Source organism: Bactrocera oleae, chromosome 6, assembly GCF_042242935.1.
Source record: "Bactrocera oleae isolate idBacOlea1 chromosome 6, idBacOlea1, whole genome shotgun sequence".
NCBI lineage: Eukaryota > Metazoa > Arthropoda > Insecta > Diptera > Tephritidae > Bactrocera > Bactrocera oleae.
The window spans coordinates 65739378-65754757 of NC_091540.1; the positions used below are offsets into that span (position 1 = coordinate 65739378).

At 40.3% G+C, this 15380-nt stretch overlaps 1 protein-coding gene across 1 annotated transcript; it reads right to left on the reverse strand.

Annotated features, from left to right (window-relative positions):
• Positions 1-3157: 3157 nt before the first annotated feature.
• Positions 3158-12034, reverse strand: LOC106627350 (uncharacterized). The gene is made up of 3 exons (XM_070111974.1): positions 11926-12034; positions 6517-7452; positions 3158-5920 (listed from the first exon to the last, which is right to left on the reverse strand). Exons 1-3 carry the CDS (start codon positions 12032-12034, stop codon positions 3543-3545), a joined length of 3423 nt encoding a protein of 1140 aa, XP_069968075.1. The 3' UTR covers positions 3158-3542.
• Between the last annotated feature and the right edge of the window lie 3346 nt (positions 12035-15380).

The following is a 15380-nucleotide window of genomic DNA, read 5'->3' on the forward strand; positions in this document are numbered from 1 at the left end:
ATAAATATATATTTTGTGTGCGAAATAATTGTGTTTATTACGAATTACTAGTACTCGTAGATACATATTGTACAATAGAGAATATGTTTATTGTAAATTAATAAATATTTTTAAACAAAAACAATTTTATGTAATTGTTTGTAGTTAAAACTCGTTGCAGATTTTTTTTGTTCTTCGAAAAATAAAAATAAAAAGAAAACACGTTAACTGTGACTGCACCAAAGCTCTTCACAAATAAAAGAAATTTCCAGCCCGATCAGTTTGTATGGCAGCTGTACGCTCCAATGATCCGATTTGAACAAAATGTTCGGATATTATAGTGTTGCCTTGAATAATAATCTGTGCAAAATTTCTAGTTAATATGTTGTCAAATAAAATACTTTTCCATATAAAGAATTTATTTGAATCGCTCAGTTTGTATGACGGCCATATGCTATGGTAGTCCGAGCTGAACAAATTCTTCGGAATTACACCGTTGTCTTGAACAATAATCTGTGCAACATTTTTGGAAGATATCTTGGCAATTAAAAAAGCTTTCCATATAAGAACTTCATTTTGAACGCGATTAGTTTATATGACAACTATATGCTACAGTGGTTCTATATCGGCGTTTCCAGCAAATAAGCAGCTTCTTGAGGAGAAAAAAATGTGAGCGAAATTTCAGATCGATATCTCAAAAACTGAGAAACTAGTTCACTTATATACGAACGAACAGACTGCATATACTTTTAAATACTGCCAACGTTTCCTTCTGGGCATTACAAAAGTCGTGGCAAACTTAAAATACTCTATTCAGGTTATAAAAATTTGGATACAAAATTTCAAACAAGTAGAAATGTGGTTTCATAGACTTTAATAAACTAGATTTAGAATTGGTTCGATTTTGAAAATGTTTCGTATACCAAGTTTAACTTAATTCCGTAAGTCCCTTATACCAAAGTCGTCTCTTTAACTTTGTCGGTTGCCGACATAAGATACCTTTATGATTATACAAGTTGCCGTTAATATTTGGTGGACTAAAATTATGGATATAACATCAAAGTCTTCTGGATTTACACTGTGATCGCCTCTCTTCTTTTTCTTTCGAAACACTAAGAATATTCAATTCTGAACAATAAAGCAGCGAGCTTTAGCGAACTATTCTGATACTATTATTTTTCGCAAGTATTACGAGAAGTACTTAGTGAACTAAGGAAAAACGGTAGTTTTGGAAAAACTACGATTAATTTCCCGAAATTCCCTTTTAGCTAAATACGCGTGACCCCGCGATGTTCCGACTTTTTTTTGACGTGTAACTTTTTCTCGAGGCTGCAAAAAAGCAGGTAGTCGTAGATATATACACACACAAAATGGTGTGCATCATATGTTGGCTTTTAGGCTGTCTTTTTCGGAGCAGCGACGCCGGCTGAAGTCCATTGTTTCGACTACTTTTTTGGTCTTAGTAGTGTGCTAGTGGATTCTTGTTTCATCATGAGATGAAGGAGAAACTTCGTATTGCGCTTTGACAACGAGCATCACCGACGTGAAGTGGTCTCGCCGCAGCTCCTACTGCCCGGAGAGAGCATACGCGGCAATAGCTTTCTTTGGCCCAATATTGCAAGATATGACTTATGTGGTCTTTTGAGATGTCTTCTGTATCAATTAGTATATAGTACATCTTCAATCGGCGGTCTGCCAATACGAGATGCTGGACTTAAGTTAAGTTATTCTCCATGGTAGCTGATTTCGGAGTTCTTAGTCATAACTCATCAAGTAACAGCATTTCAATTCGTTAAACAAATTTTTGACTATCTGCATCGAAAAAGAAGAGTCACTGTATACCTACCGATATTGGTATGGTGGCCATTTACAGAAAAGAAATACGCGATTAGAAGTATAGAAAGTATATAAAGAGCAGCCAGTATTTTCATCAGTGGAACTCTCAGAACAACGCTAAGCCAGGCACTAAACGTAATTATACACTTACTGCCAACAGACCTGTTTTGCAAACAAATGGCAGCGAAGTCAGCTCTGAGACTGAGCGAATCCTCCCTCCTATTCGCCAGAGACAAAGGGCGTTCCATGATACTTAGGAAGTTCTCGTTTCTTCCCATAACCACGGATTTTCGAAATCCTCGAGCTGAATCTAAATCCGGTCCCCAATATTGCCTTCTCCTCCAGAGAAGGTTGGGAAAGGCGCGTAATGGACATGAAAGTAGGGATAAGCTTCTATACGGATGGCTCCAAACTAGATAACCGAGTAGGCGGCGGTGTCTTCTCAGCTAAACTAGATATCAAAATCGCCTTTGGCAAGCGGAGGTCACCACAAATAAAAAAAGTACAAGAAGTACTGACAAGAAGTGTGATCACAACAATAAATATATTTATATATATACAGGCAGCCAGAATGGAACATAAGCCGCACATGCCGACTTTTAAAATTCAAACGGAATGATATAAGAACTCTAGTAGGAGTACTAACAGGCCAATGTCTAATACGCAGACATGCAAGTAGACTTGGTACGCTATATTGACTATTGCAGAAGCTGTCAGGAGGTAGAAGAGGAGGAGACCATTAAACATCTGCTATGCGATTGCACAGCTCTATATACGAAAAGAATCGCAGCCATCGGTCGAGGGTTTCTCAACAACGTCTCGGATGTTGCACGGATAAAACTGGTCTTACTGATGAAGTTCATCAGAAGTACGGGGTGGTTCAGAGAGGAGCCAATAGAGTGAGGGGACCTTAGTACCGGTGGTATCACAATGGTCTTCCTAAAGGTCTAGGTGTGTCGAAAAACAGCCACTTTACATACCTACCTATGCCTACCGAAAACAAGAATCGAAACACCGACCGATATAGCTCTTTTTTCAAATTTCTCAACTCCGGGCACACTCAAGCTTACACACACGGTCAAATAAACTATGAGACTGATTCGGTTGACAACAGTCTATTACAGTACTCATCAAAATCAACCCTGCAGACATTTTCTTAATGCAGGATCTTTTAGCTGGTAGCCGCCTCTCACGATGACCAGACATTCCTCACTTTAGAATTCGGTATTAATAATAGCTCGCAACGCATTTGCAAATAATTTTATAACACTCTGCGTCCCATAAATTACCACCGTGGTAAAATGAAAGCACATCGTATATTGATTTTGAATTGTTATGATAATGGAGTGATAATTTATTTAATTTTTGTAAACAGTTTTCATTGCCATTAATCTTAAGTTCATACACATACATACAAACAACGTTTCTATACTTAAATTACATAAGAGTTTAACACTTTTTAAGCATAATTAAATGTATTTCATATACATACCACTCCCATTTCGGGCACCAGACAAATATAATATTTTGTTTCAGTATTACTTTAAATTGATAGAATTATTATTATATATAATAATATAATGTGTATATAATGTGTGTATGTAGCTGCTACAGACTAAGCGACTGGAATGTGTGTGTGCAACTTACAACTAGAAAAATCATTTAAGTAAATTTTTTTTTTGTTTTTACTGATTAGTAGGTGTTGTTGTTGAAGACCCTTAACGGATCTACAGGTAGCCATGACCGGCCACCTCGGCGGGTATGTAACCCTCGCGTCCGTCACGCGTGCGCACATAGAACCACTGGCGATGATCTTTGGACTCACGACACTCACAGAGCGTCACAATTTCGCCTTTGTGCAACACAATGCTCTCGGTGGAGTAGTCGGTGTTGATAGCGACCAGCGTCTGACGCAAGCCATGCTGCTTGCGGCTGGCAATGTGCAGCACACTGGCGTGTTGTTGTAACTTGGCGCTCTTCACACTGCCATTTGTGTTGGAGTTGGCCGCAAAGCTGGCGCTGTGTGACATGCTGGTAATGCTGGGCGTGGCATTCGAGGCCACACTAACCGCCGCCGCATTGTTGGTATTCTTTGGATGAAGATGCTGCCCGTTGTGACCGTTCGTTATGTACGAACCATTGATGAGCGGCTTGTGTTGCAATTGCTGCAGCTGTTGCTGTTGTTGTTGCATGTGTTTTTGCACATGCAACTTTGACTTGTGCTGCTGCTGTTGCTGTTGTTCTTGAAGCGTGACGTACTCATCATTGCCGGCATTACGCAGCGCCAACGCTTGCTTCGTGGACTTAAGTTGCGCGTAAGCTTTCTCGACTAGACGCGGTTGCGAGGCCGCACGCAAATAGAGCCGATCCACTTGATGTTCGCCGCACGTAGAGGCGGTTGTGGAAATATTGGGCGTGGCATTGCCATTTGTCGCATCCACATCGGTGCCGACGGCATCGCCGCGCTTGCCGCGTGGTGTACGTGCACCATCGGAGCGTGTGCCGCCACGCAGACGTATCTCCTTTTCGGAGTCGGTCATATTGCCGCCGGGGCGTGGAAATATATCACCATTGGACTCCCAGCAAGGTGCTGGTTTATTATTAACCGCTGCGCCACTGCGTACATTCTGTGGCAATATGCCGAGCGGCAGACAACATGTATAGACGACATAGCCCTCCTCTGCATGTGGCGTTTGTACATATAACCAGTTTTGATTTTTGAATACCGCATTCACGACCATACCAAGCGGCAGTGGAATTTCAATCTGATGCTGACCCGGACGCGTTTGGTATAGCGTGCTGGCGGCGGAGAGCACCACCGGTATATTGCCGGGCGCTGCCAGTGAACACTTAGACAGAAACTCATCCACATTACTTATCTCATAGCCGAACTTGGGTACACGATTACGTTCGCGTCGTTTGCGATGACGATGACGACGATGTTGTCCCTCCGAGGCGGCGATCAAGCTTGGTTCGGAGTAAGTACCCTTTAGTGACTTTAGTTCATCTTTTTCGAGCACAATACCGTTGGGCGTGAGCAGGCCACCGCCTGCTACCGCTGCACCACAGCCATTTTTGACCAATTGATTGGCCTCAGCACCGTCCGCGTTGGCTCTGTCATTCGTTTGCAATGTTGCCATCTTGGCTGCGAGCCGTTTACGTATCTCATTGCGCTTTTTGGCCAACGAAAGCGCTTCGCTGTTGTCGTAACTCTTCGGCAAACGTTGTGGCGTACAGACGAAGAGCAATTCACGTGAGGGTGCGCGAGTTTTATCTCTATATTCCAATAAATTTTGATTGCTAAAGAATTTCTGTGGTGCCAATGCATTAGCCGGCATATGTGCGGTGGGTGTGGTCGCATAGCCATTGAGTGGATCAGTGCTGACAGGCAGCTGTTTGAGGCGATAACGTTTAGTTGTCGTTGTTGTTGTGGTAGTAGCTGTATTCGTCGTGGAAGTGGTGGTCAACTGTGTTGGCACCACTTCGGTACGTTGTTTAGCCGCTAGCAAACCGTTTACACAACCGTTATTATTATTTGGTGTCTCTAATGTGTCATTGCCTAGTTGCTTGCAATTTGTTGTACTCGGCTCGTCGTCGCCATTCATGGGCGCTTGTATTTCGTTTTGTGGCTCCTGTTGCTGCTGTTGTTGTTGCTGTTCTCTTAATACCCAAGTTAGTGAGATACGCGGTCGGCGTAAACTTAAGTTCTGACCCATGTCCCGTTGAGTTAAGTTCGTTGCTAATCTTTGGTACTCGACGTCTCCTCTGCTCTCAGTGTCCTCCACGTTTAATGACACGCCAATATCACCCCCATTATAGACGCATGGTCGGAGTTCAGGTGTACTAATAGCACGTTCTATCTGTGGCTGCCAATTGCTGGGTTGTAGATTTCTAAATCGTTCGCCCTCTCGATCGCGTGCCACTGGACGGATTTCATCTATTTCAACATATTCTGTGGAGCAACAACTGTGTGTACGACGTGGTGGTGTAGCTGTGAAATTGCTTACGGAGCTTTCGTTGCTGGTCTCATTGGGTTCAAGAGTTGGTTCGCTCTGCTGATGTAGTATCAAGGAGCAAGCGTGAAGCAAATCAGGACAATAAGCATCTGTAAAATAGGTGTGAATGAATGAATGAAACTTTAATAAAGGTTTAGAGTTTCAGGTTGCAAATGGTTGTATAATCCCTAACCTTACTTTTTGTTCCTAATGAGCTGTTTTGAAATTCCTAACCTCACTTTATGTTCCATTGGATTTTGTTTTAATCTGGGTGTAAGCTTAATCTGGGGTTGGGTTAAGGTAGGTCAAAAGGTGTGTCCTAACAGGGATCTCACTTGGACGGCTTAGAACACCGATCTGTTGTAGTACTTGAAAATCCTAAATATTGATTATAAATGGAAAAAGTGCTTTGAGCCTTTCACAAATTTAATCTTCTAGCTAAAATCAGTTTTGGCTTTATCTTCTGGGTTGCCGAAGGTATGACTGCCGAGGTGTTTCAACCTCCATCTTGCAAAGGCTAGACAATGGAGGAGAAAGAACCTGAATTTTTCCATCGCACTTTCCTCCATATAATTCTGACCATTGAGTAAGTTCATAGAGGATCTTAAAAGTTTTCAGCCTCTTGAAGGCTTGAAAAGGCATTTTTTATTTTTCAAATATCCAATATCAAGGTTATTTCTGCAATTGAATTTCAACGCGTACATACCCCTTAAGCCACGACCAATACGCTGTTGGCGACGCTGACGTCGACATTCACTTCCGATTGGCAAACGAGCGTAAGCTTCGCTATCAGAGCTGCTGCCGCCGCCGTCAGGGCCACTGACACCAACAATCGGATTGGGGTTGTAGAAATGATAATTGTTGCTGTTGTTGTTAATGTTTCTATTACTAAGGTTACAGTTGCTGCTGCTGCTCGTGCTGTCTGTACTCGTCGCGTTAATATTCGATAAACGCTGTCGCTGCAGCAAATGCAGACGTCTACGCCGACGCAAGTGTTGCTGTTGTAGTTGTTGCAGTTGTTGCTGCCCAACTTGTATGTGCGCTTCAAATGGTGGCTCTGGCTGTTGCTGTTGCTCTTGTTGCTGGCCAATTGTTGGTGCCGCATTCTCGCCAAATTGCACTAATTGCTGCTGCGCTCGTTGTTGGGCCAGTTGCTGTTGATATGCAACACCACCAGCCGGCAGTAAAACTTCGACATAATCTGCGACATTACTGCCACATTGAGAGGCGCTGAAAGCTTGACATTCCTGCCAGACTTCCGCACTGTGTACTACGTCAGCGCCGACTACTGCTCGGCCATCAGCTGTGCGCACGCCAACAACACCCGCAGCCACACCCTCACTGTGCGGCGTGTACGAGGGTGGTGGTGTAGCTGGCAGTGAATCGTAAACCGGCGGCGGCGTTCGGCACAACACGCGATTAGCAAACTGATTCCGTCCACTCACGTTGCCTTCGCGCTGGCGACGTTGGCGCGTCGTCGAGTTGTCTAAAGGATTTGCCACTCGAAGCGTAACAGCTTCGCAGCTGGAGGATGCGTTGGGGGAGGGTGCGGCTGATTGTTGACGCTGTTGTCCTTGCCCTTGCTCGGGGCTCTGACTGTGACTGCTTGTGTTTGTGCGCCTGTGTTGTTGCTGTTGGCGTTCTGCGAATTAAATGAAAAGAGGAAAAGGCAACAATGAGACCTTGTGCTAACAGTTAGAAATGGCAGTAAGTTGCAAATTTATTTAGGGTTGCAAATGTTGCTCCGTCGGCGGTATGGGAAGTGCGGATTTGTGTGGATTTTGTTTTTAATTCTTCCGCTTTACAAGCAATTCAAAGGCAAATACGCAAATTAGTGCAGTGAAATATTTTAAAAACTCTGTAAAACCCCCTTTGTCGATGTTTTTTTTCGTTTTCTTTTTTTCAAACTTTTATATACATTTGTACGCTTATAAATATTACAGTTTATATAAGAGGGTCGTTCGTTCAATTCATGATTTTTATAAGAATCTATCTAGTAATTATAAATACAACACTGCTCATGTCGAGCACCCTCTGTTCGTGCCTTAGTAAGAACTTCGAAACTTAGTACGTATCGGTTTCTTAAAGACTAAGGAGTCCCAAATCATAACTTTCATTACGATCATTATTATTATGCACGTTGATAATATATTAATACCTGAGAGCCAAGCACGGATCCATGAATTAAATGAATGTTCCCTTCTATGTCTACTTTGGACTGGGTATATATTTTCTATAAGATCTCACATATAGTAACATAAGAGACTGGAGAGACTTCTATTGAGACTCGATATTGGTATAAATACACATTAAACCCCAGCTATATATTCTTCAAATGCGTACTCTAGTTTTAGCTTAGCAAATAATAGATGAACATATGGTTTTGTTAAAAAAAACCCCATTGTTAAGATAAGTAATTCGATATATCGACTCGGTGGTATTACAATGAATTTCACGCTCTACTCACTCACTCGAAGCTCCAGTATTTTTCTACATTGTCTTGCTAATTATTAATATAAAGAGTACAAAGGAGTTCATAGACAAGCATATTTTCTCTTTAAAACTCTCTAAACTCTTTAAAAGTAATGACTATGCACTCCGATAGTATAGCGACAATATTAGCCTTGAACTCAATAACCGAGCGCTCGAGGCTGGTTAAGGAATGCCTAACCTCACTATCAATGGAAAGGGCTTGCTTCTGGATAGGACTAGTTTGGGCATCGCGGCATCGTGGGCAACTGTGTAGCTAATGAGTTGGCAAGCAAGAGCCTCTCAGCCTCGCTACATTGGGGTGGGAACGAGTCAGAGCTCCGCTGTACTCTTGCAGGTTATTTGTGTACAGCTGGGACTGTGTAGTGGAAATATCCTTCTAATCCATCATCAATCGGAGGAGAACCAGCGAATTCTTTGCCTTCAGCAAGGTTAATTTTTCCTTAATTGTAGTTGATATGACTTGGCACTGGCTTCTTGGTGTCCACGCGATAAGGTTAAACATCTCAACACTTTCTTCTTGATTGCCCCGCATTTGCGAGATCAAGGCTGAAACACCTTAGACCCCATAGTTTTAGACATACAGCTGAGCTGGCCTGAATAATAACCGCCTAAGCAGTTTTGTTATTGATGCAATGCGCTTTTTCAACATTTAAAATATATAAGTATAAACTAAATTTTTTTCTTGAACAACAAATTATTCGTTTATCTAACTGTCCTCGTATTAATAATGTTTGTATGCAAGCGGTATAAATTCTATATAAATTTTTTTTCAGCTGCATTTGCCTTTGCTGGCTTTTAATTACAAAACTCCAAGCTCCTCGTGATGACATTGAAATATTTAAAAATAAATCTTTATTTGTTCTTATTTCATTAATTTTGAGTGCTCTTTATGCAATTTCGTTTGGGTGAATTCGCACTTGAATTTAAATATATAATGCAATGTGGTCTGAGAAGTACTTCATCTTACTTATAGGAATAAAAATGTTTAAATAATGTTAGGTTAGGTGGGATTAGGTTAAATGGTTAATCTAACAGGGATCTCACTTGGATAGCTTATAAAGTCGGTTTGTTGCAGTACCTAGAGCTTCTGTTAAATTAATCATTAAGACGCTCATGATTCGACGAAGCGCTTTGTGCCGATCACAAATTTGTGGCGATGGCTAATGTCAGTTTCAGTAATGACTGTCGGAATATTTTAAACTCAGTCTTGCAAAAACTGAACAATGGAGGAGAAAGTGCAGGAATGTTTCCACCACACCTTCTTCCATACAACTTTGACAACATTTCCTAACTTTCTTGGCAAACTCTCAAAATTTCAATATTTAAGGAAATATTCAGTAAAAAAATAAACAGCAAACTAAAGTAGGAAAAAGCTCGTAAAATTTAAAATACAACAACAATAACTCGTATTAACGAAACATATTTTATGAGCAAAAAATAATGATATAGAAGAAATCATGTCACCGTTGTTGATATTTTCATTATTGCCCAGACAATTTGTCACCAGCGCATAGAGCAAATAGATGCTTGCATACATACATACACACATGCGACTATACCAGCATACCACTGCTGTTGTTGTTGTGGTTGTGGGCATAATATAGTCAATTATGTTGCACACTTGTTGGCTGTCAACTATTTATGTCTCTATTTGCAACATTTATTGCCTCGGTGATCGGCGAGTGCCGCTTTTGATGATGACTGCTCCCGTACAATGTATTTTACTGCCAACACATACAAACACACTTGCTGCTCACATACAAACCTATGCACATATGTAGCTGCGCAATATTGTTGGCTGCTGGTTTTACGAACAGTTGGCTTGTGGCTTGTGGCAGCCTTGGTGAACGTGGAACCAGTCTGCAACTGACATACAGGTGAATTAGGAAATCGGCAATGCTTAATTAGGTTGCATACAGCTTACAACAACAACGAAGCACTTTCATTTTTTGCTATAAAATATAGCACGGTTGCATGAGAAGCACTAAACCGTTGAGCAGCGTTAAGGAGCGTTGGAAAGCGGCTGTGCAGTGAGTTGGTGTGTCCAAGCGGGGACATGCTGACTTTGCTAAACCCAAAGGAAAAACACGTGGATATTGCTGCAGCGGAGGCGTTATAATCAAATTGTGTTGTTAGTGCTTGTTGCTGTTGTTGTTGCACATTAGTTCCGCGAAAAGCGCTCACAACTCATCATCTAAATCACGTAAACTCCATTAAAACCACTTGGAGGAGCAGAACGAATCATTATGATTATCATTAATAGGCGCAGCAGCAGCGACAACAACAAAAACAATAGCAATAATCTGCCTACAAATGTTGAGATTTATAAGCGGCAGCGCACGAATATCGAAAAATAAAAACGAAACGAGACATTCCAATTTCACTAGCGACACACAAACACACATGCATATACATACATTTCACATATTTACATATACATATATATGCACGTTAGTTGTAGCAGCATGTGCATTCCAATCGCATTAATGTGAAACGCATGCGCGCCAAAAACCACTACGTGCGCCACAACACAGCCAACAGCCAACAACAACTAGCAACAATACTTATCTTCATTGACAGCATGGCCAATTGTTGTTGTTCTTGTTGCTGTTGTTGCGGGCGGTGGTCGTCAATATGCCTGGCACGACTGTTGACACGCCCTCAAGGGCACACTTTCATTGCCCGCCAAGGCGAAATCACCAGCAAGCAACAACAACAACACAGTATGCTCTTACGAAAATTACAACAACAAAAACTTATAATAAAATAATAAAACTAAACAACTGCAATTGCACACATGCAACGTAAAGCGAAACCTCAATGAGCTTGCAACAATAACAACCAACGACAGGGCGAACTAACCATGGCATTAACACGATTCTTGCACGATCCGCGTAAACCATAGTGCACCTTCGTTGCTTGCAACAAAAGCAAAAGCGTCAAATATCGAGTTGATTGCAACAGTATGTGGCAGCAAAAATAATTCGCTGAACTGCTGCGCACAGTGGCTTTGTATGCGTTGATCTACGAGCAAAAATGTTACTTCTTTTAAATTTCGATTATCCTAAGATATATAACCCTTGAGTTATTTACTCCGCCCAAGTAAAGATCCTAGTCCGTATTTCCAACGAATAAAGTTCACTGGCGGTTCTTACACCGTGGAAACTCGCTTAACTGTAGATAAACAAATAAATAACCACTAACTAACTGGTTATGATAGAAAATTAGACTTTCTGATTCGACCAAATATAGAGCATTACCTTGGCGTCATGGTATTCGGCTTTGGCGTTGATTTAGCTGGTTGCCCAAGTTTCAAATATGATTTATTTTCATTTAAGGTTGTCGTAATGGATCAATTTTTCTTCACCATACACAAACCGATACAAAAAAAGCTTATTTTTGTAGCGTTCAAGTATAAATTCTGACATGCAAATTCGTCTGCCAACGTCTCTTGGTTGAAATGTATCCGGCCGCTACGTTTTGAAATGAATGCTTGAGTGACTGGCAAAAATTCTGCGTGTTATTCTTTTGCAACAATTTTCTTTGGGTAATCCTTCCAGCAGCTCTTTTTCAAACTTTTTTAGCCGCCTAAGACGTTCATCGTCTTCCAAGCCAAACTCACCACTTTTACCTCGTGCCAGGTACTTATGGCACATTCGCTCAGCTGTGTGTTTACTATAAACTTCGACCAAAATACGATGGCTTTGACTATGTACGCTATTTATAACCATTTCTTCAGTCCTAGAAAAATTTTATAGGAAATTGGAAGTTCCATCCTTTATTAAAAAATCGAATCCTCAAAGTATGTAATCACTGCTGCTACTGGCAATCAGACATTATGAGTACGAGAGTCTTTCTTGTGATTAAGTTAGCGGAAAGAGTGCTGGTGAAAGGTTTTAGCCTCCACGTTAATAGACCTGATGAAATATCTTGTCTTCACATAAGATGGTGGCCATAAACAGTCACATTCTGATATATCCCGATGTCCGAGTATTGGTTTTGTGATTGAACAAGAATACATTGAGGACCTTCTTTCAATGATCTTAGAGGCTTTAAAACTAAGTAGTAAACGAAATGTAACGTATGTTCTCTGTCATTACTGAGACATATACAGAGTACTGAACTAACACTGGGTGTATAGATGGCTCGTAAAATCTATGAGCCTATCGTAATTGATTTGTGAGCATTTTTTGTGCTTAACATAAGATATCACATCATCGAAAGCCTCCAAAAAACAAAAAGAAGTATACAAAAAATTTACTCAAATTAATTTAATTAAGGACTACGCTTCTCAGCAGTCTCTCCAGAACTCCTGAAAGAAAGTAAGCAAATCTTAACAAAAAGCTAATTCTGCAAAGATTTAACATTTGACATATCTCAGATTAATCCTATCGGCACCAAAGGCAAAGGTGGTTTTATAAACACTTACACTAAAAATTAATCGGACGGTTTTCATTTATAGATTAAAACTTTCAATGAAGTCGACAAAGCTGACTGAGAGCGACGAAAGTTCACGTGAACCTCGCTTAAAGGTCTCAATAAGAAAAAAGTTGTGCTTAAAATAAAAATAATGTCTTTGATAACAAATTTATTTTTCACATTCAAAAAGCATAAAAACAAACTATTCACAAATAAACCACTGTGCAGCGCTGCTTCCAGCTTTGTTGGTCTCTTGGCAGCCAGCATATGATGAGTTCCAATGAAACCATTATGAACTGCATACCCCTGCGCAAGCGTCGTGCTCGCTGAATACTATGCAAGGTCCTGCCAATGTGGTGAAGTGTTGTGACCAAGTTGCTTAAGCACATATATACATATATAGGTATGTATAATGTTAGTTGGGTGTATATATGTGTGGACCTGCATGCGGGACCCTTTACCTATAGCTTACGACATGCTATTGACTGGGAACACTATGATTAGCCAGCGCATTGGCGTTGATCATGTAAAAGTCGTTAAATTACGACATGATATATGCGAATTTTGCGAAAATCGGTATACCATAGTAAAACAATAACAACGATAACAACTACTGCTAGTGAACTTATTCATCTGTATATACAAGTATATTAAATACTGATGTGTTGCTCTCATAGCTTCGAAGCGCGGCTGAAATGGACTATTTACATATATATACATTTATATACAATATACTAGTTGTATATATGTACATGGGAGTATATAGCATGACTTTCCATACAAGCATAATTTCAATTTCAATTTTATGAATATTTTTAGCTAGCTTAAGCTTCGTCTCTACCACCATCTTCACAATTGATTGTTCAACGATCGGCGTGCCAATGTCACCAATTGCCGTCGAGCAGCGGGAATGCCATATTGCTGCTGGCATTTATGTTTAGCTTGCAACATTGTTGCATTTCTACTATACTATATTCCAAAAGTTATTGCCAATTGGCACACCATGCCGCCAATGAGCGTTGCCACCGCGGCCATCGCCGCCACCACTGCGCCAGAAATAATTGCATCGCGATACGTTGCTTCCGTCGACGTTTCGCGTTTTCGCTTGACTGACGTTTGTCCACAGCGGTCTTTAATGCACTTCAATGCCAAACGTGCACATATATAGATATATACACGTATATATACATACATATAAGATATAAGCTTTAAAGTTAGCGATAACCACCCAATATATTTTCATATATGCCGACAACGATTTTTCGTCACGTTTTTTACAGCCCAGTGATGTTTGAATTTTTATTGACCACGAGCTCATTGAAATTTTTCTAACCGCTTTGAAGTCATTGTAAATATGATCGAATCGGAGATAAAGATACTTTTATATTATTTTGGAAATTACATCAAAAAGATGGCAGCAGCTGCTTATATTTAAGAGCCGTATAGTATACCTCGTATGATCTAGCTTCTCCTTCTATTTATAGTGACATTATCTAATAAATGAAAATACCCGCTCCGAACATCCAGTGTATCTTAGAGAAAAGTTCAGAAATATGTTCCGAAGCTTGTCAAAACTTACCAAGGCACAACCTATACATATTGGAGGAAAAGCTTTTATGACATTGCTACATCTGTACTCGAACCAAGTCCATTAGATCACAATGCCTGCTTCTTAAAAAGCATATGGTACACTTATAAATAACTCTTATATACCTGCCAGTTGTTTGACCGAGCTTCCTCTTCTATTTGTCGTTATATTATACAACAAATGTAAGGGTTTATAGGTTTTAAGCGGAATTCGAGGACCTTGTGACCTTAGCGTAACGATCCATGACAGAAATATGTTCAAAAGCTTACCAAAGCTTATGTTACTGAGGCACAACCCATCAACCCATATTAAAGCAAAGTTTTTCAGACGTTGAAACTTTCGAACTCGAATCAAGTCCTGGTTGGACCAATCCCATGTATTAATGCCAACATTTTTGAAGAGCTTTAATTTTTTATTGTATTTATTAAAACTCGAAACCGATGCACATTTCTCCCTCCTCATTTCACTCACTGCCCATACCCTTATTACCATATACTAATATATTATGCTAATTGACAATTCTACAAGATCTTGAAAAAAAGCTCCGAGTAACTACTAAGCATTCCTCTGAAAAACTTTCAATTTTCGCACCAAAAATACTGTTTTTCTATTGAAGATTATTGATACTCTAAAATTCTTTATGATGCAATCATGAAAGGTAATTCAATGGACCTTTTCTGTTTTACTTGACGTACAGCAGATACGCAGGTGTTTGTTACTGACCAGCGCTCCCCCAGTTCACGCGAAGCCCAACCGTCTAGGCAAAGGGCTGAATATAACAAGGTAGTTTCGTTTCGTTCCCAGTTTGCTGAGTAACGGGTCTTATTACAATTAATACAGTCAGATATACCGATTCTTCTCAATAATACAACTAATCAGAATTATTTAATAATTAAACTCCAACTTTAATATGAGTAGCTTACAGGCACGAAGTAACTTTTAGGTGTTTTTTCCGCATGAAAATGGCATACCTTAATGTGAATATTCATATATATGTATATAAAACAGATTTTAGTCCATTTCATATAAATATGTTTGTATGCATGTAACTGATTAACCTGCCACCTGTG